The sequence below is a fragment of the Pocillopora damicornis genome, chromosome 9 (genome assembly GCF_964200805.1).
Source record: "Pocillopora damicornis chromosome 9, jaPocDami1.2, whole genome shotgun sequence".
In the NCBI taxonomy this organism is placed as follows: domain Eukaryota; kingdom Metazoa; phylum Cnidaria; class Anthozoa; order Scleractinia; family Pocilloporidae; genus Pocillopora; species Pocillopora damicornis.
In genome coordinates, this window is record NC_142678.1 from 21,378,042 (window position 1) to 21,400,248 (window position 22,207).

The 22,207-nt window shown below is 38.1% G+C and overlaps 3 protein-coding genes, 1 long non-coding RNA gene and 1 pseudogene across 4 annotated transcripts; 1 reads left to right on the plus strand and 4 right to left on the minus strand.

The window, feature by feature from the left end:
• Positions 1–221: 221 nt before the first annotated feature.
• Positions 222–4,244, minus strand: LOC113679698 (peptidyl-prolyl cis-trans isomerase). The gene is made up of 5 exons (XM_027196664.2): positions 4,074–4,244; positions 3,892–3,922; positions 1,544–1,632; positions 648–744; positions 222–522 (listed from the first exon to the last, which is right to left on the minus strand). The coding sequence occupies exons 1-5, from the start codon at positions 4,140–4,142 to the stop codon at positions 311–313; spliced, it is 498 nt and encodes a 165-aa protein (XP_027052465.2). The 5' UTR covers positions 4,143–4,244; the 3' UTR covers positions 222–310.
• A 1,975-nt stretch (positions 4,245–6,219) lies between these two features.
• LOC113679692 (large ribosomal subunit protein uL14) lies at positions 6,220–9,093 on the plus strand. Its single transcript, XM_027196659.2, has 5 exons — positions 6,220–6,249; positions 7,016–7,228; positions 7,933–8,004; positions 8,656–8,697; positions 8,969–9,093. Exons 1-5 carry the CDS (start codon positions 6,237–6,239, stop codon positions 9,049–9,051), a joined length of 423 nt encoding a protein of 140 aa, XP_027052460.1. The 5' UTR covers positions 6,220–6,236; the 3' UTR covers positions 9,052–9,093.
• A 255-nt stretch (positions 9,094–9,348) lies between these two features.
• Positions 9,349–10,014, minus strand: LOC149040617 (uncharacterized). The gene is made up of 2 exons (XR_016179782.1): positions 9,854–10,014; positions 9,349–9,530 (listed from the first exon to the last, which is right to left on the minus strand). It is a non-coding gene; the product is annotated as an uncharacterized LOC149040617 (long non-coding RNA).
• A 998-nt stretch (positions 10,015–11,012) lies between these two features.
• LOC113679661 (5-hydroxytryptamine receptor 1D-like) lies at positions 11,013–16,241 on the minus strand. The gene is made up of 2 exons (XM_089182558.1): positions 16,061–16,241; positions 11,013–12,506 (listed from the first exon to the last, which is right to left on the minus strand). The coding sequence occupies exon 2, from the start codon at positions 12,472–12,474 to the stop codon at positions 11,275–11,277; it is 1,200 nt and encodes a 399-aa protein (XP_089038684.1). The 5' UTR covers positions 12,475–12,506; positions 16,061–16,241; the 3' UTR covers positions 11,013–11,274.
• A 1,898-nt stretch (positions 16,242–18,139) lies between these two features.
• On the minus strand, positions 18,140–19,337 carry LOC149040618 (5-hydroxytryptamine receptor 1D-like; annotated as a pseudogene).
• Between the last annotated feature and the right edge of the window lie 2,870 nt (positions 19,338–22,207).

The following is a 22,207-nucleotide window of genomic DNA, read 5'->3' on the forward strand; positions in this document are numbered from 1 at the left end:
GATTTTGGAGTTATAGGCTAATTTTTGCACATATCATTCATCTCTGACTCCACTTTTAGAGTTTTATTGAACGGAAGGCCCTTTGAGAGTACTCACAAACCTTTCCAATTTTTGGATATTGTCCATTCAAGGCAGACCACTAACAGTTTTCTGTGAATATGTTCAGAGACTTGCGCTTTTAAAACAACTTTATTTAACAGATCAGTGAAAACAATTTATAGTTAACAAACTGCAAAAACAACTTGAAGTTTTATTTCCTGATCTCTACCATTTTACAGTTTACATGTTCAGCAGATCAAAGGTGGTTGTTTCAATTCAACTGCCCACAATCTGATATTTCTACTGGCTTTGCTGTTTTGCCAGATTCAGAACCTATCGCTTCCATTTTCTTGACGACATCCATACCCTCCACAACGCTTCCAAACACAACATGTTTGCCATCCAGCCATGTAGTTTTAGAGGTGCAAATAAAAAACTGTGATCCATTGGTGTTGGCGCCAGCATTGGCCATAGATAGGATCCCTAAAATTAAGTATTAATTAACAAACAAAATAAACAAAAGAAAACAAGATACTTTAAAATATATTTTAAGTCAAAGAAAATTAAATCTCACCTTAAACATAAACAAAATCAGAGCAAACACTTACCAGCACCAGTATGCTTTAAGGAAAAGTTTTCATCAGCAAACTTTGCACCATAAATGGATTTGCCACCAGTTCCATTGCCATTAGTAAAATCTCCACCCTAGTTAAATATAATGGTTAAAGAAAGTTACATGTGTACATAATGTGCTCAACAGTTGTTTATCCATTACATGATGGCTGTATCCTTTTAATTCCATTTTTTCATACTGAATGCATGGCTGTCCAAGGGCATTTACAACCTAGCACCATAAATATACTATATTTAAAGAAAATTTGGGAAGCAGATCCTTAAAATTAAAGAGAAGTGCCTAAGGAGGTTGAAAAGGCTGGCTGGATTTTGATTCCTATCTCACAAGAAATTTGCAAATCTGACCAATTTTTGGCCAAGAAATTCCCAACAAGAAAAGGCTGCATTTGCTCTTTATCTATAAATCAATATATAACAACTTGTACCCTATCAGAGACATACTATAACTCACTCAATAAGCTACAGTCTGACAGAGACAGTCAAAATCTTAATGTTGAATAAGCTCTTGACATGCATAGAAAGAAGGACATTATGTCTAGAAAACTCATCAGTATCTGATTTTTTAATTAGCATTTGACTTCTTAATGTTGAAAACCCTTGAACTTCTCTACAACAGCAACCTTAAAATAACCAGTGTAAAGAAGAGACTGTTATGGCAAGGAAGGGGTGTGTACGACAGAAACAATTTTGAACAAATTAAGGGTTACTGTGTGGGACACTTGCTGGGACAAATGAGGAGGTTACTGTGGAAAGGTGGCCATGAGGGGAAGATCAACTTAATGAGCATAAAAAATGATTTACAGTTTAGCGTTAATAAGAATTAGGTAAGATAATATTTATATTTGTAACTAAAGCAGTAACAGAAACTTACCTGACACATAAACCCGGGAATGATTCGATGGAATTTACTCCCTTTGTAGCCAAATCCCTTCTCACCAGTGCACAGTGCACGGAAGTTCTCTAAAAAGGAATATCATTTAAAAAAAAACATACAATAGCTAAAACTGGGTGAGTCAAAGACAGACCTGTTCAACCCCCTGATCATAGCTTATTGGTATCATAAACTTCACTGAACTTCCATACACTAAGCATCACCCAGTCAATAGTGCACCAATAAAAATAGGCACCAAAGGGTACAAGGGTGTATGTTGCTCTTCGTTTTCACAATGAGTCTCAAATATCCTCTTATGAGGCTCAGCTCTCCAAGTGGATTTCTCAAGTGCTGCTTTTAGTTAAAGGGGCCCCTTAAATACAAGGCAAACCCATACAGAGTTCATTTTGCAGAGCTAAAGGTGATGTGGCTGGAAGCAATCAAGGGTGATGTGACTCATGAAACCAGTAGGGCAGCCATGACATGTTACCAATTCCTAGTAGACTGTTACTTCAGACCAGAAAAAAGCTACCAGCACAAGGCTTATCCCTGAGTAAATAGGTCATTGAATGCTGTAATAAATGTAATGATTGTGCACCTAAAATCAAAATTACCACTTCCCTGATGAAATTGAGTTTGACTCTTATAAAAGCACCCAAATGTAAACAACGCGAACAAACATACAATTTTAAGTGGCTGTGGGCTACTGAACTCAGAAAAGGAATTACAAAGAGATGAAATATTAAGGTCACCGAATTAAAACTTTTGGTCCATTCACTAACAGCACGTGGTTTGTCTCAAATCACATTTGCTCCCTTGGCACAGAAGGTTGTGCCTCTCCTCGCAAGTAAAGGGCCAGGATTCAACTCAAGACAGTAGCAAATTTTTTTTTGTCTTTCTTTTTCCTTTTGTTCCCCTGTTTTTAAATGTATTCTTCAAAAGCATGTTTTTTCTGTTTTCATCCAGAACATCACCTTTTCTGAGCAGAAATCAGCATTCAAGAAGCCAATTACTAAAGCAAATTGTTTGTCTTTCCTCTTCTGCTCTTCGAAAAAAGGTGTGGTTTTAAACATTTAAGAATATAGTTCATCAATATTTTGTTTTTTTGGTGATCGAGTATTCAAATTCTGGATTGACAAGGTTTTAAAACAAGGCCTACAAATACTGAAATGTTAGACAACTTGTCACCCTTGAAAGTAATTTATCCAAGCACCTTGTATGCGCAGAATTTGTTTAAACCTTTTTTCAGACCTTATGCACTCAGTCTTAATTTTCATCAATTTTCAGCCATTAGTAAAATTATCTGGTCTCAGATCTTAGCTGTTGGTTAAGTACACATTCTTCCTCAGCAGACTGCTATCAGCTGAGCCCCAAGCAGGAACTTAAAATGAACACGCAAAATCCCTATACACTAGCAGGTAAATAGTTGACAGGAGTGGAAAGGAGTGACTAAGTGATGGTTGCAAGGAGTGAAATTTGCTTTCTGCCATTCTCCCAAATTAGTTACTGTAACAATGTCTGCATGTGTAAGGCCGCTAAAAATGATAGGAATGTTCACAGTCTGACTCCATGACAAGGAGTCTACATTGCCTTGAGCACCATTGACTCAAAAACTGAAAAAAACCATTGGATTACTGGAGGCCTTGGCAAGAAAGACTAACCCTTACAAATTCTTCTCGCTTAAACATTGCTCAGACTCCAGCTTCAAAATCAAAGACGTCACAACAGCCAATCAGAGGGATGATAAAAGATCTTAAGGTGACAATCAGAATTCGCACGAAAAGCGAGCAATCTGTACATGTGAGTGACCTAGCCAATTAGCTCTAGTTTTGCATCCACTTGGTTGAAAGATTAACACGAGTTTTCTCATCCGATCATGCAGCATCGTAAAGCAAAGCTCGTTCCATTCTGCATTCGTTTAACCACTCCTTTGAAAAACTGCTCTAATTTCATCGATAATTAAGAGGAGGGACTGAAATGTGTCTAAATTAATCCTCAAATTTGCTCGACTTGGGAAGAGACTCTTGAATTGGTTTCTCAAAATTAACAGTACCATCTGGGAAAATATGAAATCTCAACAAGACCCAACAACACGTGCCGTGAAGTTTTCACCTGACTGGTGCAAATTTTTTTGAGCGAAACGACAAAATCCTGTTTCACTCAGGATGAGATGACTAATTTTGACGTTTGTAGTTAAGTTTGTTCAATTAGGAGCTCTTCCAGGAAATTCAACGGCAGCAACACGTGAAATTTGACTGATCGGAGTTGTTTCGTGCAAACGATTAAACTTATTATCTATTACCTTACAGTCAACTAGGAAACAAAATAAAATAAAATTTCGCACAAACCTGCAGTCTTGGGAACTGCATCGCTTCTGAGCTGTTAACAGAACGGTAAGAAAACGATTAATTGAAAAAAATAGGATGAAGAGAAGTACAGAGAGACCTTTTCGTTTTAAGATACCGAAGCTTTTGTCTGACAACGCTTTCTTGTACTGTCGAATATTGCAGAAGATTGTTCAGTCGTTTACCTCCATCACAACTCGTCCGGCTGCACTTCCGCCGATGGTGATATCGAAAAAAACCCTTGGCTTTGACATTGCTGAGCTTACAAGACGACGAGACGAAGATAATAAATTCGCCAGAATAGGTCGAGTAAATCTTCAGAAAACGGAAGACGAAGTAGGGCGTAAGATAAGAGCGGGATCTTTCTATCACGTGGTGTTACATAGCGACCTCCCCTATCCCCAACACAATTAGAATACTGAAATTTTACTGGGACAGAATACAATGGTTGTCAGTTTTGTGAAAATGACAGGTAAGGTTATTTTTGTAGACAATAAGAAATAAGCCTATGCAATACTAAGCTCTCGTTCTCTTTTGTTTGTTCCTTTTTTAATCCGTATCTGTTTCCCACCGAAGTTGTGCTGCAAAGCGAAAACAAAAAGAGAGATCTAACGAAAGTTTCAAATTTATGTGGGGTTTTCCATCTCTTGACCCTGTTTTCATTTTCAAATCTCGTTACGTTCAGGTAATGAGCTCCTATTACTTATATTCATTCAAGTAATAGTCACCAGAGGAGCCACGCAAAATGTTAAATATGCTCGATATTATTGCTACACACAATATTCATAGTTTATTAGTTATTCAAGAATCCGACCAAAGATGCACTTTGGCCTGCAGATTTTTTTTTCAAAGAAATGAACAACAAAGCTGCGAGAGGCTTGGGACAGAAGATAGTTTTGAAAACTCGCAGCATCTTTGCTCATCCAACGCACACAAAACCGTGACGCGCACGCAAAACTGCTAGCTACGCACGCTAGGTAGAGAAAGTTCCCTTTAACCTATTTCTCCCCTTACTCTTCTCAAATCATGGTCAGATTGTTTGGTAAAACAATCACAGCGTGCGTTCTGAAGTTCCGAGCGTCCAGCCCTTTGAAAAAACAATGCTGTGTATCTTCAATTCTCCTCGTGCCGGTGATGACAGTCCTAGTTAGCGCGCGCCGTTACCAAAATAGAAATAACTCCTCAAGGCGCGTTTTCCTTCTACCCTTTTTTGTTTGTTTAATTATTTGTTTGTTTTTCACTAATAAGTAATAACAAATGATAAAGTAAGTTCGCTGAAGACGACATGTATGGGTTGTATTTTGTAAAAGGCATAGCACGGGACTTCATGTAACGAAATGAGTTCTGTGAAGGTTTATCTCCCGTCTGCAATTTCCTTCATAGAGCAGGGGGCCCTACAGACTTTCCTCCTTAAAAATGCATCAACAATGAGAAGGTTACAAGTGTTAGTTGCCTACTAAAATTTAACATCACTGTGACCCTTTGAAACGCATGCGCATGAGGATGGTCCTAAATTTACCCAAATTGTAATAATTGCCATAAAATTTCAAATAGCGCAGTAACAACCACCATAGGTAGTTACGATTCGAATTCTCCCAGAATCTCAGTTCGTTACCTCAATGCTGCACAAAATCAACAATCTCACTACCACATGTCTGTGAAATCCGAGATACAACGAAAATATTAATGGACTTGGTGGCTCCTCGTATCCGGAAGCGTAGGGTGCTATTACAGATATCTCCATCGCATCGCCCTCGTGGCTGATCTGGTGATATCCGTAACAGCTCTGGTTCGGTACCCTTTCTAGGAGTCCAATGCCAACCCAAAATTCCATATTCAGTCACTCCCGATGCTTCGCGCTCGGTGGAGAGACACCTTCACACACCTAACAGGAGTGTTTCGGTATAAACGTATCCTCGTTGCGCTCGCCTAAATTTGTAGGATACTGACTTAGTCAGTGATATCGCTTCCAGTGGCACTACAAGTGGTAGTATGCCATTGTTTTGATTTTTACTGTAGTAATATTAAGACCGAGAAGTATAATTAGCTTTCTCAAGCCGATCGCTCGTACTCGTAATACACTTCTGGATCTTCCCCGTCCTACTTTGCCTTCTATCTTTCAAACTGGTCAGAAAATTTTCTACGTGAAACAGCATGCTTTTGTCTCTATTACCATTTTTTTAAATTTTTTCGTCAAAATAGATACGAGTAATGGCGAGAACAGAACGATTAATCGACTGGCAAAACAACCTTACTTGACCCCACACGGGTACAAATATCCAGAGGTACTGGGTCCTATCCTATCAGACGCATGCGTGATCTTGACTGATCCTCTTTCTCTATCCAACATGTCGAAGAGAGGTAAGGATACAGAGAGAGAAGAATTGCAATCGTGTTTCATCGGCTTGTTGAAACGCATCTTACCGTAAAAGACCTTTTGTATGAAATAATTGATAAATAAACTTTATTTTCATTGTATCAATTTTGATGAAATTGTAAATTTTCTTTGAAAGTTTAATCGATGAATGTCAATGTGTTCTCGAAGAGGTTGATTGCAGATGTGTTTCATTATGCTGCCTTTACGGAACACATTTTACTTGTTTCTGACTGAAATTGAAACTTAGCTTGCGTTTAGGTTGAAGTTTCTTCGTTAGAATAGTAAACTTAATTTTTCTGCCAATTATCTTATTCGTATTTGAGTGATTTAGTCTGCGCCTTACCTTAGATACGACACGGAGTTTTGTATGCGATAGCTTGCGTTTGAAGCATGAAACTGTCTCAGTTAGGGCAAAATAATACTTATAAAATAATATTCTCAGTCGAAAGAAACAAGGGGATTTGGTTAGGATTATTTTTTCACCAAATATTAAATCTTAGTCACACTGTGTAAGCCGTAAAAGGTTTTATTTTCATGTTAAGTGGAGAGTTAGATTCGTTGATACATCTTATTTTATAGCTGCGCCTGTTTTGTGCATCATTGTTACCAGCAAAGACCAACGTTTCCTTAACAATTGGACGTGAGAGTCAATTCTCAATTGAGTTAACTCTACACTGAATTGTAGAGAACTTCATTAGTCACATTTTTACAACCAGTTTGTGAATTATTTGATGTCATTTTCCATGCTAGGACGTGGTGGTTCTTCCGGAGGGAAGTTTCGTATCTCCCTGGGTCTGCCAGTAGGCGCAGTAATAAACTGTGCTGACAACACAGGAGCCAAGAATCTGTATATCATTGCAGTTAAGGGAATCAAGGGCCGTCTCAACAGACTGCCTGCAGCAGGATCTGGTGATATGGTTCTGGCAACAGTGAAGAAAGGAAAACCAGAGCTTAGGAAAAAGGGTGAGTTGTGCAGTGTAGTACAATAACAGGATCTTTATTTTCCATGGGAGATGGGAGATATTTCAGGCTTCTGTGGAAAATTCTTTGGCTATGTTTTGATGTACTACTGCATAGTAGGAAAGGCTCAGAGTTAAGAGTAATTATGAGCAGGAAAAACCACTATGCTACTGTTTAGGGTGTGATTTTGCATGGCATTGTTAGTAAACAAAAGTTATTCTATTAAATGTTGGCTAAGTTGTCACTAACATAATTGTACAGTTATCTATTGTCTGTTTTGTGTGCTTGTTGAAAGAACTGGAGGTCAATGTCAGTACCTGAGCAACTTCACACCTACCCCTCCCCTAACCCAACATTAACCCTTACTTGTTATCACTTGACTCTATTAGGGGAGGAGTAGGTGCAAGGTTTCTCAGATACAACAATGATCCAAACTTGCCATCATTTGACTCAACCCTTTAAACCCCAAGAGTGACTAGCATCCAATTTCTCTCTTAAGGTCATAAGAATAATGGAAATGGTCACCAGGGAAGGAACCTTTTGATTGGCAAACAAATTCTCCTTTTCAGCACCTTAGGAAATGTATAGAGAACAGTGTGGAGAATCTGTATACTGATGTTAGGGTTTAAAGGGTTCAGACATTAACCATGTTCCTCCAAGTCTCTGCTTGTCTTTTAGTAAATATTTTTTAATCTTTTATTTTTTAGTAATGCCTGCGGTAGTTATCAGACAACGGAAGGCATTTAGAAGGAAGAATGGGCTGTTCATTTACTTTGAAGGTATGCTTCATGACTCAAGTGACTGAATTAAATAACATTATAACATGGGTAGTAAATTTGTGTAATCAAATTCAATTGCGTGAGCATGCTTCATATTCCTATTGTGCATGCTCATGACATCAGCAAACAAATCCATTGAGAAAAAAAATTGAAAATGTTATAAAACAATTGGTTCATATGTCAGCTGTGCGTTCATCGAGATATGAAGCACTTGGGAAGTTTGGAGAGCACTCAAGAAGCTAGAGTTGCTCTCGGCTATGCTTCGAGCAACCCTTAGGCATCTTTCATGCTCCAAACTTCCTGCGTGCTTCATATCTCGATGAAGGCACGCTGACGTATGAACCAATTGTTGATTTATGATTTTATATGAAGTGACAGCATATGCAGCAAACACATAACTGATTAGTGTCAATATCATGGTTTATCTAAAGTCTGTCATTTCATGGAAATTTTGAAAAATTCAAGTGAAATAGAGCACTCACAGAACTCTTTCTCTCTTTTTTCCTGGTATACTTGTAATTCCATTCTTGGTCAATCAGAATCAAAGAAAAAGGAAAATTGAGGATTGTCAAGCATTGCTTAGGCTTCATGGGGTCTTTGTATTTTATTTTGAGTAAACAAGAATTGTGTATGGATATTCTTTCTTTACAGATAACGCAGGAGTCATAGTGAATAACAAAGGAGAGATGAAAGGTAAAAGAAAGCAAACTGTGACAGACTCTTAATACAAGATAGATGCAGCTGATAAGGATTTATCGCAACTGACAGTTTGGTGAACAACAATGTGAATTATTTGAAAAAAAAGGTGCTAGTTAACAAAGTGTTTTTGTTGACTGAATCAAAGTTGAATGTGTAGATTGATGGTGAAGTTTTGTGAGGTGTCAAATCAAGTAATAGAATTTGCATCCTTATTGTGATTGTATTTTTAAAGATAATTGTGACAAGTCTCTTGTTATCTTTATAGGCTCTGCTATCACTGGCCCTGTAGCCAAGGAATGTGCAGATCTGTGGCCAAGGATTGCCTCAAATGCTGGCAGCATTCAATGAAATGTACAGAACATGTGTCAAAATTAAACTCCTCTGACTACACACAGCTGTCATCTGATGTACTGAACCTTCTGATTTTCACATATTTTTGCCTGTGTCAGTCTCTCAGTCAGGGGAGATTGAAAAAATAAGAGGCTGGCAACAATTGTCAGTTTTAGTTGTCAGAGGAACAGCTGACCCCTGCCAATTTTTGCATATGTGCAATATTGGTCATTCATTTGGTGTGGTACATAAGTTCACTTACCCTTTATTTCCCCTGAAATCAAAACTATGTTGTCTAAAGTAGACTCTCTAAAGTGTTGGTGAAGCCACGTTTAAAATTATTTATTGATAGATTTACAAATCAACAAAGTTATTATCTTGACAGATATATTACTGGAGTGTATTGTTTCACACTACGCTTGCTGGTTTTTGTTCAGATGTTTGTAACATGCTTTCTTCCAAAGTAACCATGGAACTTGTTGACTCTCTTTGTGAGACTGTTGAAACACCAACATTTTGTTCAAATCTGGTGAAAATGGGGATTGTCTGGTGGCCTTAAGATGCACCATTTTTCTCGTGTGCCTACTGTCCTTTCCCTCTTCAAGTCTTTCATTGTTTACTGTAGTTTATCAGCCCCTCTGGCTGAAAATTACTCAGTTTCCCAAGTATAATGTTAGAAGGCTGGTCTCTCGAGAAAGAGCAAAAATTATCCTTGCGGTATGGGATAGAAACTTTTAGCAAGAAGAGATTGGGTCGAGATCTTTATGAGACTAAATATGTTTTGGGGTGATACACATGAGAGGAATAATTGGAACCAGACCGTTCTCGTCGTACAGGATCATGCGTACGCTTTCCTTTTCCCGAGAATTGCATTGCCATGGTTTGTGTGAAATACGCTGATGTTCTAAGGCTCTGTTCCTGTTTCTAAAGCCAGGTAGTCAGACACGTTCTTGGCCTGCACTTCGTTTGCGATCACATATACTTGGTTCCAGGCCTCACCTACCCCAGTTGGCCGCCCTCTGTTCTCTCCAAGAACGCCACAACGTTTGTAGAGCTTTTAAGTTCTCTAAATGAGAAACGAAAGGAAAATAGTTTGCAGAATAGCCTCGAACTCAGTTTAAGGCTTCAATCACCATACTTCTGTTTGATCTTTGCAGTTTTCCTTTTTTCGTCAACTTTTTTTGTCTTAGCTCACGCAATGGATAGAACTCCCATTTTATTAAAAATTGTGACGAAATTATTGGAAATTTTACTGACTTGCGCATCAATTATTCCCTATAAATTTTTTCGGCGCCTATCTGCCACTTATGAATAGAAACAATTCATGATACATCAAGGAAAATTCTTTCAATTTAAGTTTCTATTGGTTTCGTATTTAATAAACAGCTTGATCGAGAGATATGTTGATACATCTTTTTCGTAGTTTCCTTAGTTAACAGAAATCTCACGAGTGGTTTTCCCATAAGTTTTGATTAAAGAAGGCAAATGAAGGTTCCACTCTTTGTCAACTGAGAGGCAGTTACCGATGCATCAGAATCCATCAATAATGGATGCACTCGTTTGTCTCGTTTTTTTTAAACTTATTCTCGTTTCGATTCTGTGTCGTTCCTTTAGTTATGTAGTCTTCACTGTCCAACGAGAGGCGTCGTCTAATAACCTTTTCCTACCAAAGCTAAAACATCTTTAAAAACTGTTTTTCAAACTCGCTTTAATTCTTACTTAATTCCGAAATTCAGAACTCCGAATTCTTAATACTTTTATGTATCCAATTACAGTACTATCATTCACGAGTTTCGCCGAGAACTGACTTTCGAGCCACCCCTGGATCTGCCCCGGTAGATGTAATATTTTTAACTATTGAGGAATCTGTTCTTCGAAAGTTTGAAACAGTAGATACTTATTATGATGTGGCGTTCATGAACACCGAAGGGTCAAACTGTAAAAAAGAAGATAAAATTTCAACTTTATTTGGAATATGGAGTACATGATGTTGAACCAGACGTTAGAGGTGAGAAGAAGAGAGAAACAGAATAACTCAGGCTAAAAAAAGAAGTTAAGTTACATGCAAACTATTTCTCCCCTAGCGGCACTTTTATTTGCGCTCTCCTTCTAACTCTCATTTTGTCAAAGGCATGTGACTAGAGAATTACAACTATGCTTCACAAATCGCCGTAGCATTTTACAATCAAGTCGACTGTCAGATGTCAAATTAACTCCAAAATCGTCAACGGATGGTATAGTCTAAAGAGTTGGTGCTCGCCTTTCCATAGCACGAGTGTTCTCTGGCCGGATTTGCACACCTTGAAAGGGGCGCCTTCTTTTAATGAAATCCTTAACTGCCTTCTTAAATTCAGAACTCCGAAAGCTGTACAAAACAGGGTTAATGGCTGAGTTAAGATAACCCAACATAAGAAAGAAAGTAAGCAATTCAGGATGCTTTGCGATATCGATAGCACATTTCCAACACAGAATGGACGTGATGCTCAGAAATGAGTGAGGCAACCAACAGACCACGAACGAGAAAACGATCAGAAACGTTGTCCTGGCTGCACGAATGTTCCGTTGTTGTAATTTCCTGATGTGGATGGCTTCATGTCGCGATCGCATAGATTCGACAGGTTGTTGTTCTGAGGTAGGTGAATTGGAGCTCTCTTGGACTGAATTAAGCCTTGCTGCGTTTTCAATGCATCCTGGTTCCGCTACTGAAACTTTCCCTCTCTTTGCTCTGAATCCAGTCATGTGTTTAGTTTTTCCAGTTCTGCGGCCAGTTTTTGGAGCATGCGTCCGCTTGACTGCAACGCAAAACATTTTGCAGTTCAGAAAGGAAGCGATTAAAACTGGTATCACAAAATTTATCAACGAACTTAACACCGAATAAGTTAAAGAGATGTTGAAATGACAGTATTCACGATAAACACTTCTTGGATGCGGTTTCCAGCCAAAGACTGGGGCGAGTGAAAAGAGCACGGAGTATGCCCATAAACAGCAAACGACTATAGAGGCGCGCCTGCGAGTCATCAGTGGCGATGCCTTGTAGATGTCCAGAGGTTTTTGTAGGAGTCGGTATCGATAAACTGTCAAAGCCAACAAGCTTAGAATGGACGTGGGTACAGCAAATAAGTACGTTGTCGTCCATACATTGCACATGATCTCACCATGTCTCCAGGGCTTGAATGAAATGATTATCTCTAAGTCAAATGGCATCACCAGACAAGTTGTTATCAGATCAGAAACTGCCAAGGAGAGTGTGAAGAACGTGTTGATGGATTGCCGCAGGGATCTGGTGATTAGTGTGACCACACAAACTGTGATATTTCCCATTAGCGAGGCGATGATAATGATGACGTAAAATATGGAACATGTGACCATAATTGGTGAGACATCAAGATTTTCAATGGCTGGCGAAGCAGTCGAGTTTATCGCATTTTCTGACTCATTCATGGCGAATAAGAACCCTTTTTTCCTCGCTAGGCCTGAAAAAATGGAAAACGTAAGAGACATTGCTGGCTGTGACAATTACAAATATACATATATGTACTGACATCTGATTGGCTGAAACCAAAGTCAAAGATTGCATGAATAAAACGAGATTTTCGCTGACAGTTTTAATCTTTTTAACAAGTTCGGTAAGTGACCAGGCCATCATTTTAAAATAAATTTAAAATGTATTCGTGAACTTATACTGTCAACTGGTAATCAAGAATGATCTCAGATAAAAGCTTAAAATAGACTATTGAGGTGATGCAAATTGTAAATGGAAGGCGAGGCGGTCGAGTTAATCGCATTTTCTGACTCATTCATGGCAAACACTGCAGAACCTTTTTTCTTTGCTAAGCGTGCAAAAATGAAAATAGAAGGGTGTATAACTATATGTATCTCACTAGCATCCGATTGGCTTAAACCAAAATTCGATGGCTCGAAAAATTAATCAATGTTGCTTGAAACAGATTGCGCAAGCACTGATGGTGTCTTAATCATATTTGGTAAGTGACCAAACCGTCCTTTGCAAATCAGTTTGAAATGCATTTGCAAACTGATAATGTCTTCAAGTAATTAAGAAAGAGCTCAGATGATTATTATTACTGACTGTCACTGGGATGAAACAACTGATTCGATGGGCCATAGTTTTTTTTTTTATTATTTTAATTGACTCTGCTCAATAAGTGTAGTGCTTTTGACTGCGCTGACTTGTTTGCAGAATAATATTGAAAAAGAAAAATACCTGTGAAATGTGAAAACGACCCTGCCCGTAGAGTAACTGCTCTATCTCGTGTTAATTTGTGTTTCAGATTGCAGCAGTTGTTGCACTGCAAATGAAGGTGATTTGTAATTTCCGCCCTTTAAACATTACAGCAAAACACTCTCAGATTATTTTCCATTTGAAAGAGGATTTACATATCAAATACCAAGAAGCCTAAAAGCTTATTTTTCATTTCTTTAGTTTTTCTCACAAGAACTCTTCAGAATTTAATCATTACTGTCCTTTATATCAACATTCTCTGAGAACTAAAAGAAAAGGTTATTTGAATGAAGATGTTTTTTGGTAATAATCATACAGTGCCAAATTATATTGTTCTCATTTTCAATTCATGGTCATTTTATCAAATATATTTCAGAGTATAAGGAATGGCGAATATTCTGTTCAAAAAATAACTGTCTGGCAGATCCGTGTTTGACCAGTTCCTTTCGTCAATCTCGGTTATTTTGTATATAACTGTTTTGAGGTCTAGAATGTTTTAGTGACTTAGTCTTGAGATCAGCTGTACTCTTCAAGAAGCCAGACATACATGCGACCGACACACTGAGCGGAAACAAACTGTTCGTTTTTGCTGAATGAGCAGGCAAGAAAACAGCAGGCCTTGATACCTTCGCTCTGACGAAGGGCTAACGCTCGAGACATCAGTGTCAGAATCTCTATAGAGGTCAATTCACATTATCAACTCATAAAACCAAGTAGTCTGTGGCTCGTTTGCTGGAATAAAACTATTCTAGAAATCTCGAAAAGGCTAACTCTACTCTTCACTCTCCGTCTTTACAAGTCAACTATCCTGAAAGCTGAAACGGTCACTGGATGATTAGGTCGCGAATGTTTTAAAGCTAAACTTGAAAAAGAAGAAATTTATATTTTATCGGTGAAAGTCAACTTCGAATTTGAAAGGTTATTATTGTCATCAGAACGCTGGCTTGCACTTTTGTAACATAATCACCATTTGTTGTTCCCTCTATTGCTAATTATAGTAACTCAAGTGTGTAACCCTCGAATTTCTAGAAATGCATTGGAAGACAAAGTTTTTGGATCATACCTGTCTTTGAGGAAGTTCTTAGGATCTCAAGAGAGAGTCTTGATCCAGGCTGTTTGACTTTCTCATGGCAAGTTTCAGATGACTCTAAATTTGATAGAGATGTTTACACGCCATCGCCCAGAGTAAATTTTCCATAACAATCGATTGATCGCGTTATTCAAAATTCGGGCTGCCACTTATTGCAACTGATGTCCATTTTTTGACAGCAAACATTGATAATGACGTTAAAAATATAAAAGAAACCGGCTGCATAAATGAAAATTTAGTTTTACTAACCTCAACTTAAGTTAAAGTTATTCTGCCAAAGCATGCAAGTACTGCCTTACATTCATGTCCACCGAAAGATGTACTTCGAAACTATTGGTTTGGTAACGTAAATCAGACAGGAAAAGGAATCACACAGTAATGGCCTAATTACTGACTAAAATAAGAGCTGAAATAAAGAACCGATTTCTAATTTACGCATTTGGTGGTAATATTTCTTTGTCACCGGGAGAATTTGTTTTTCACTGGACAAAATTACGCAGCTGCTGAAGTCGGTATAACAAAGTCAGACAAAGCCTCCGCTATGTCTGATAGGGGAGGACAGATGACTGACTTGCACGCGATCACATCGGGAAAATGATTGATGGAGACTTCCGTTTAAAGCTTCCTGGATAAGTTGAAGTCCAATCTTCCCAAACGCGGAAATAAAACAAAAAAGGAGAGAAGTTTATGGACCAATTCGTAAAAATTCAATTCCTGAAACCAAGAGGAAATGAAGTCTCATTATCTTCTCTTGATAAATCATAAAATAACCTCGCCTTATGAACAATCGGTTAATACGACTACCTTCTCGTCACAAAGTCCAGCGTTTTTTTGTGCTCGAACGAATCGAGAGTCCTGACAATTTTCACTTTAAAGCTTACGGCCAATTAATCTAACCATTTAACGGCCAAATTTACAAGGGAAATGTTTTTCATGGAACTGAGTTTCAGCTGAGGATGTCTAAGCTGAAGAGTTGAGTTGCAACAACGCGCGCTTAGTTGTACTTGAGATGTAAACCCACAATAGAGAACAGGGAAAAAAAAGAAACACCTCTTTCAATAATTTTCATCTTGATTTAGGACAATCTAGGTTTTATACTCTTTCAAATGAATTATCTTGTGCTCAATAATTTGTTTTTCGAATATTTTCACTCATTTGTAAAATAAACTTCCCAGGTCCGCTCAGTCAAACGACGTAATTATTCGCTGTTTTACGTTTAGTTTAACGATCACTTTCAAGTCGCCATGGATGTCTAGCAAGCCAACTGGGCTTAATTTTAATTTGCTTTCTCGAAATTCTCCTGCTACGTTTCCCTTTAGCGTTGAAAAACAAACAAAAAAAGTTACAACTCTCTCGTCTCCTTGGCCCCCTTTAGTACTTCTTTTTCCTTCAAATGGGCTGTATTGAGTTAAACCGATATTCTGGGCTTTTCATTTTTTTAGTACGAGTCAATTTATACCAAACGCTATTTTCAGTTTTTTCTCGGAAGAAATGAACTGAAGAGGAGTTGTAAGACTTCTGACGATGATGACTACTTTCAAACAATACCTTAGTTACCGATATCACAGGTGCAAACAAACTTTGCTGATTACGGAAACGGTCTTAAACCGTCTATTTTGAACGCGAAAGCAAATTCAAGAAAAAAAATTCAAAATTAACAAGTTCGAGTGCAATATAATAATGAACTACTTGCCCACCTTGCTCGAACTGTGTTGGGAAATATTGTCTCTCATGCAGTCATTGAAGAAGTTCTTTCTACACATAAATGGTGGCTCCTTCCTGAGTTAGATAGCTCAATGCAGGACTGGATTTGAATTTAAAACGAACAAAAATTGAGGACATGACGGGATGGCGAGTAGCGAAATAGACTTATTTAATGATATGGAACGAAGCTTGACAGCTGGTCTCAGAATCATCACGCACGAGAAAGGACGTTGTTTTAAAATAGAGAAAGCGTGACGTTAAATGCAAATAGTACTGCTTACGGCGACTATTGAACGTTTAGCGGTCTTCTTTCAGCTGTTTACACCTGAGAATGAAAACGTTCATTTAAACGTTTTAAGGCAATGACAAAATAAAGAATGGACATTAAAGCCAAAGTGACATACAAGAGGACAACGCACCATGCTATATTGTAGTCTAGGAAGGACTTGAAGTCATCAAATGCGCCATTCCATTGTGGCATGCAGTACTGCTTCGTTGGATACTCGACAAGGGTATAGACGAGCAAGTTTGGGCACCAGACAGCCAAGGCAATGATCCAAGTGGCGAGGATATAGAACCTGCAGTGTTTTAAACTGATCAGTGGGGAACGGATGGGAAATACCTCAGCTACGAATCGATCCACTGCTATCAAAACCAGGCTCTGAATTGAAATAGTAGATGAGACGTCTATTGCGAAGTGAATCAGTTTACACAACACTTGGTCAAGAGGACCGCCGATTAACCAAGGCTGAATATTGATGTGTAACCGTTCTAAATCCCGAGGAAACAGGAAAATCGGATACAGCAGATCGGACATGGCCATGTTTACAATGAAAAAGTTGGTGGGCTTTCTGAGGATTTTCGTCTTGTATACAATTAATCCAATGAGGGCATTTCCTACCAGTGAGACAACAAATTGCGACAATAAGCGAAGGTTTCACTAATTCTTTGTGATGTGAAGTTGAAGCAGCTCAAAATGGACAACGTTATATTCATCGCTCCGGTCACGTTTGCCGACATTCTAAGAACTGAATATCAATTTATTTTGAAGTTAACAACTCTCTGGAGGCTGCCTATAAACTTTGTTTAGGGAAAACAAAGCCAACCATTTGCATACGTTCCTAGAAAAGGATTTCCTGAAATTCGAGAATTCAGTTAAATTATTGCTATCAGCTTGTATTACGAATAAAGTTATCGGTATGCTATTTCAGATTAGAACGCGCTCGGTAAAAAATAAAACTTTCAGAAGTTCCAACTTGTTAAAAGAATTGGAGACTGTCAACTTTATGAGTACCTTTGCTGTGTTTGTAGCGATATTATACGTTATAATAATAATAATAATAATAATAAAGCCTTTATTTAAAGAGGGTGGCACTTAATAGCCAAAGGCTAATAAACTTGTGGCCCTCACAACTATTTACAATCTAAAATACTGTAAGCTAAAATATATATATATACAGTTAAAATATAAAATATGACAGGATTCGATTATAAGATAAAAAATAAATTATTAAATTATGAAATGATGCAAAAACTGTTGTTCCTTAAAAATCTTGGCAAACATGTTCTTTTTAAAACATGAACTTTTCTCCTTTAAAGATCAAGTCCTTTGCCACGTGTCGCGGTTTTTTGCGAAATCAGCTAGTCATGCTAGTGTTGAGATGTAAATTAAATGATAACTTTTGGGAGAGTCCACACGGAAGTTCATCACACAACAGGGTCCGTTATAAAGGATCTTTGGCAACGTTTACCGAGATATTCGTTGAGTAAATCAGTAAACATTGGAAGGTGAGATTCATATTCAAGCACTGCAACATAACATCTCTTGATAATGTCTGTTTTTGTTTGGTCGCTGCAAATAAAAACCTCAACGGTTGGTTCGGCTCTTTTGACATATTTCAATAGAATAATCTGCTATTAAGCAGATTATTCTGCTATTGTTCCTTTTTTGTTCATTTATGTTGTCTGTGTTGTCTAGGTATGTGACGAGAGAATTACAACTATGCTTCACAAATCGCCCCAGCATTAATTAATGTCAAATTAATTTCAAAATCGTTAACGGAAGGTGTAGTCTATAGAGTTGCTGCACGCCTTTCCATAGCACGAGTATTCTCTGCCCGGAATCGCACGGCACCTTGAGAGGGGCGCCCTCTTCTAAAGAAATCTTTCACTGCTTTCTTAAATTCAGAACTCCGAAAGCTGTACAAAACGGGGTTAATGACTGAATTAAGATGACCAAACATAAGAAAGACGGTAAGCAATTCAGGATGCTTTGCGATATCGATAGCACACTTCCAACAGAGAAGGTACGTGATGCTCAGAAATGAGTGAGGCAGCCAACAGACCACGAACGAGGAAACGATCAGAAACGTTGTCTTGACTGCGCGAATGTTCCGTTGTTGTAATTTCCTGATGAGGATGGCATCATGTTGTGATCGCACAGATTCGACGGGTTGTTGTTTTGAGGTAGGTGAATTGGAGCTCTCTTGGACTGTACTAAGCCTTGCTGGGTCTTCAATGCCTCCTGGTTCCGCTACTGAAACTTTCCCTCTCTCTGCTTTGAATCTAGTCGTGTGTTTTTCCATTTTGGCGGTTAGCTTTTGGAGGATGTGCTCGCTTGATTGCAACGCAGAACATTTTGCAGTTCAGAAAGGAAGCGATTACAACTAGTATCACAAAATTTATCAACGAACTTAACAACGAATAAGTTAAAGAGAGGTTGAAATAACAGTATTCACGATAAACACTTCTTGGACGCCGTTTCCAGCCAATGACTGGGGCGAGTTAAAAGAGCATGGAGTATGCCCATGAACAGCAAATGATTAAGGAGGCGCGCCTGCGAGTAATCAGTGGTGATGCCTTGTAGATGTCGAGAGGCTCTTGTAGGAGTCGGTATCGATACACTGTCAAAGCCAACAAGCTAAGAATGGACGTGGGTACAGCAATCAAATATTTTGTCGTCCATACATTGCACATGATCTCACCATGTCTCCAGCGCTCGAATGAAATGATCAGCTCCACGTCAAACGGCATCACCAGACAAGTTATTACCAGATCAGAAACTGCCAGGGAGAGGATGAAGCACGAGTTGATGGATTGCCGCAGGGATCTGGTGCTTAGTACGACCACACAAACTATGATATTTCCCAGCAGCGAAACGATGATGATGATGACGTAAATTATGGAAAATGTCATCATAGTTGGTGACACATCAAGATTGTGAATGGCTGGCGAGACAGCCGAGTTTATCGCATTTTCTGAGTCATTCATGGCGAAAAGAACCTTTCTTCCTTGCTAGGCCTGCAAAAATGTAAAACGTAGGAGACATTGCTGGCTGTGACAATTACAAATATACATACATGTACTAACATCTGATTGGCTGAAACCAAAATCGAAGATTGCATGAATAAAACGAGACTATAATTTTTTCTTACAATGTGATATTTCCGCTGACAGTTTTAATCTTTTGAACAAATTTGGTAAGTGACCAAGCCATCATTTTTAAATAAGTTTGAAATGCAGTTGTCAACTGATACTGTCAACTGGTAATCAAGAATTATTTCAGATGAAAGCTTTAATTAGACTACTGAGGTGATACAAATTGTAAATGGCCGGTGAGCGGTCAATTAAGTTATCGCATTTTCTGACTCATTCATGGCCAACAAGAACCTTTTTTCTTTGTTAAGCCTGCAAAAATTAAAGAAGGAGGAGGTATTGCTCTATGTATCTCACTAGCATCCGATTGGCTTAAACCAAAATGAATTGGCTCGAAAAATTAATTAATGTTGGTAATTGCGCGAGCACTGATGGTGTCTTAATCAAATTTGCTAAATAACCAAACCGTCCATCGCAAATCAGTTTGAAATGCATTTGCAAACCGATAATGTCTCCGAGTAATTTGGAAAGAGCTCAGATGAAAACTTATAACTGATTGTCACTCTGCTCAATACGCAGGGTACTTTTGACTACGTTGACTTGTTTTCAGAATAATATTTAAAAAAGAAAAAAAACCTGAGCGAAAAACGACCCCGCCTTTACAGTAACTACTTTATCTCCTGCTAATTTGTATTTCAGATAACAGCTGTTGTTGAGCTCCAAATGGAGGTGATTTGTAATTTCCGCCCTTTACAGATTACAGCAAAACATTCTGAGCTTATTTTTCATAAGTCCATCAGCAAGTGAAAAAGGATTTACATGTCAAATACCAAGAAGCCTAAAAGCTTATTTCTCGTTTCTTTAGTTTTCCTCAAAAGAACTCTTCAGAATTTATTCATTAATTTCCTTTATGTTAACATTCTCTGAGAACTAAATGAAAGATGTTCTTTGATAATAATCATACAGTGCTCAATTACATTGTTTTCATTATTAATTCTTGATCATTTTATCAAATATCTTTCGAGGTATTAGGAATGGCGAATATTCTGTTAAAAAATAACTGTCTGGCAGATCCGTGTTTGACCAGTTCCTTCCGTCAGTCTCGGTTATTTCTTATATAACTGTTTTGAGGTCTAGAATGTTTTAGTGACTCAGTCTTGAGATCAGCTGTAATCTTCAAGAAGCCAGACATATATGCGACCGACACATTGAGCGGAAATGAACTGTTCGTTTTTGCTGAATGAGCAAGCAAGAAAGCAGCAGGCCTTGAGACCTTCGCTCTGACGAAGGGCTAACGCTCGAGACATCAGTGATAGAATCTCTATGGAGGTCAATTCATATTATCAACTCATAAAACCAACGGTTAAGAATATATGAAAGTCACATATTTGAACTGCGGATAAAGAAGTGAGTGAAAGTGATCCTCGCAGTAATGTGCACTACTTAGGCAGTAGTGAAAATAAGGCCTGAAAAAAATTCAGGCCTGTACGGGATTTGAACCCATGACTTCTGCGATACCGGTGCAGCGTTCATAAAACCAAGTAGTCTGTAGCTCGTTTGCTGGAATAAAACTATTCTAGACATCTCGAGAAGGCTAACTCTACTCTCCGCTCTCCGTCCATACATGTCAACTATCCTGAAAGCTGAAACGGTCTCTGGATGATTAGGTCGTCATATGTTTTAAAGCTAAACTTGAAAAAGAAGAAATTTATATTTTCTCGGTGAAAGTCAACTTCGAAATTGAAAGGTATCATTGTCATCAGATCACTGCCTTGCACCTCAGAAACAATATCGCCGTTTGTTGTTCCCTTTATTGCTAACTATTGTAACTCAAGTGTGTCACCCTCGAATTTCTGGAAATGCATTGGAAGACAAAGTTTTTTGATCTTACCTGTCTTTGAGGAAGTTCTTAGGATCTCAATAGAGAGTCTTGACTACTGCTTGACTTTCTCATGGCATGACTCTAACACGGGGGCAAGTTTCAGATGACTTTAAATTTATTAAAGATGTTTACACGCCATCACCCGGAGTAAGCTTTCCATAATGTCATTCGCAATTTGGGCTACCGCTTAGTGCAACTAATGTCCTTTTTTTGTCAGTAAACGTTGATAATGATGTTAAATTATTATTAAGAAAATAAACCTGCTGAACAAATGGAAATTCATTTTTACCAACACTTGAAAAGGTAAAAAACGGACAGCTCTGAAAGCTTTTTTTTTTTTTTTTTTTTTTAAGTTTCAATGAAAGCGCGGGTTTCATTTCTTCCAATCAGTCGAACTCGTAACTATCCCTAGTTGGAACAATTTTGCACTCCGCAATATTCCAGTTTGACATTTTTCCTTCGCCCCTGGTGTTACTGTCTATTTTCTTTACGCGAGGAAAGAAAAAACCACGATGAAACATCTCTCGCTTTGAAACTGCTATAACCCTTGCAAGCAACGAAAATATCAATTTTTGATCTACATGCATGTTTTGATCAAATGGCTAAGATCTGTACAATGTTTGGCGTTCTTTGCCAGAGTGTGCCCACCAACAGCGCTGCAAATAGTTCAGTTTTTGGCCCAGTGAGCGTTCTCAGATACGAACAAAACAAGGTACCAGACTTATAGCTAACCTGCTTTAATTTGAATTAAACTCCAGATATTTAAAACTTAGAAGTATGCTAAACATACACTATTAATAAATAGATCTGATAGTGTAAAATAAAATTTTGTCTAACAAGTTCTGAAAGGTAAGTTTATAATTTAGTCATTTGAATTAAGTAT

Bases quoted from the DNA above. Each gene is read 5' to 3' on its own strand.
- LOC113679698 (XM_027196664.2), bottom strand. From the start codon at position 4,142: ATGTCAAAGCCAAGGGTTTTTTTCGATATCACCATCGGCGGAAGTGCA. The intron at 3,923-4,073 runs GTAAACGACTGA...TTCTGTTAACAG, and splicing joins CCGGACGAGTTGTGATGGAG to CTCAGAAGCGATGCAGTTCC. The intron at 1,633-3,891 runs GTTTGTGCGAAA...ATTCCTTTTTAG, and splicing joins TGCAGTTCCCAAGACTGCAG to AGAACTTCCGTGCACTGTGC.
- LOC113679692 (XM_027196659.2), top strand. The intron at 7,229-7,932 runs GTGAGTTGTGCA...TTTATTTTTTAG, and splicing joins ACCAGAGCTTAGGAAAAAGG to TAATGCCTGCGGTAGTTATC. The intron at 8,698-8,968 runs GTAAAAGAAAGC...TTATCTTTATAG, and splicing joins TAACAAAGGAGAGATGAAAG to GCTCTGCTATCACTGGCCCT.
- LOC113679661 (XM_089182558.1), bottom strand. From the start codon at position 12,474: ATGAATGAGTCAGAAAATGCGATAAACTCGACTGCTTCGCCAGCCATT.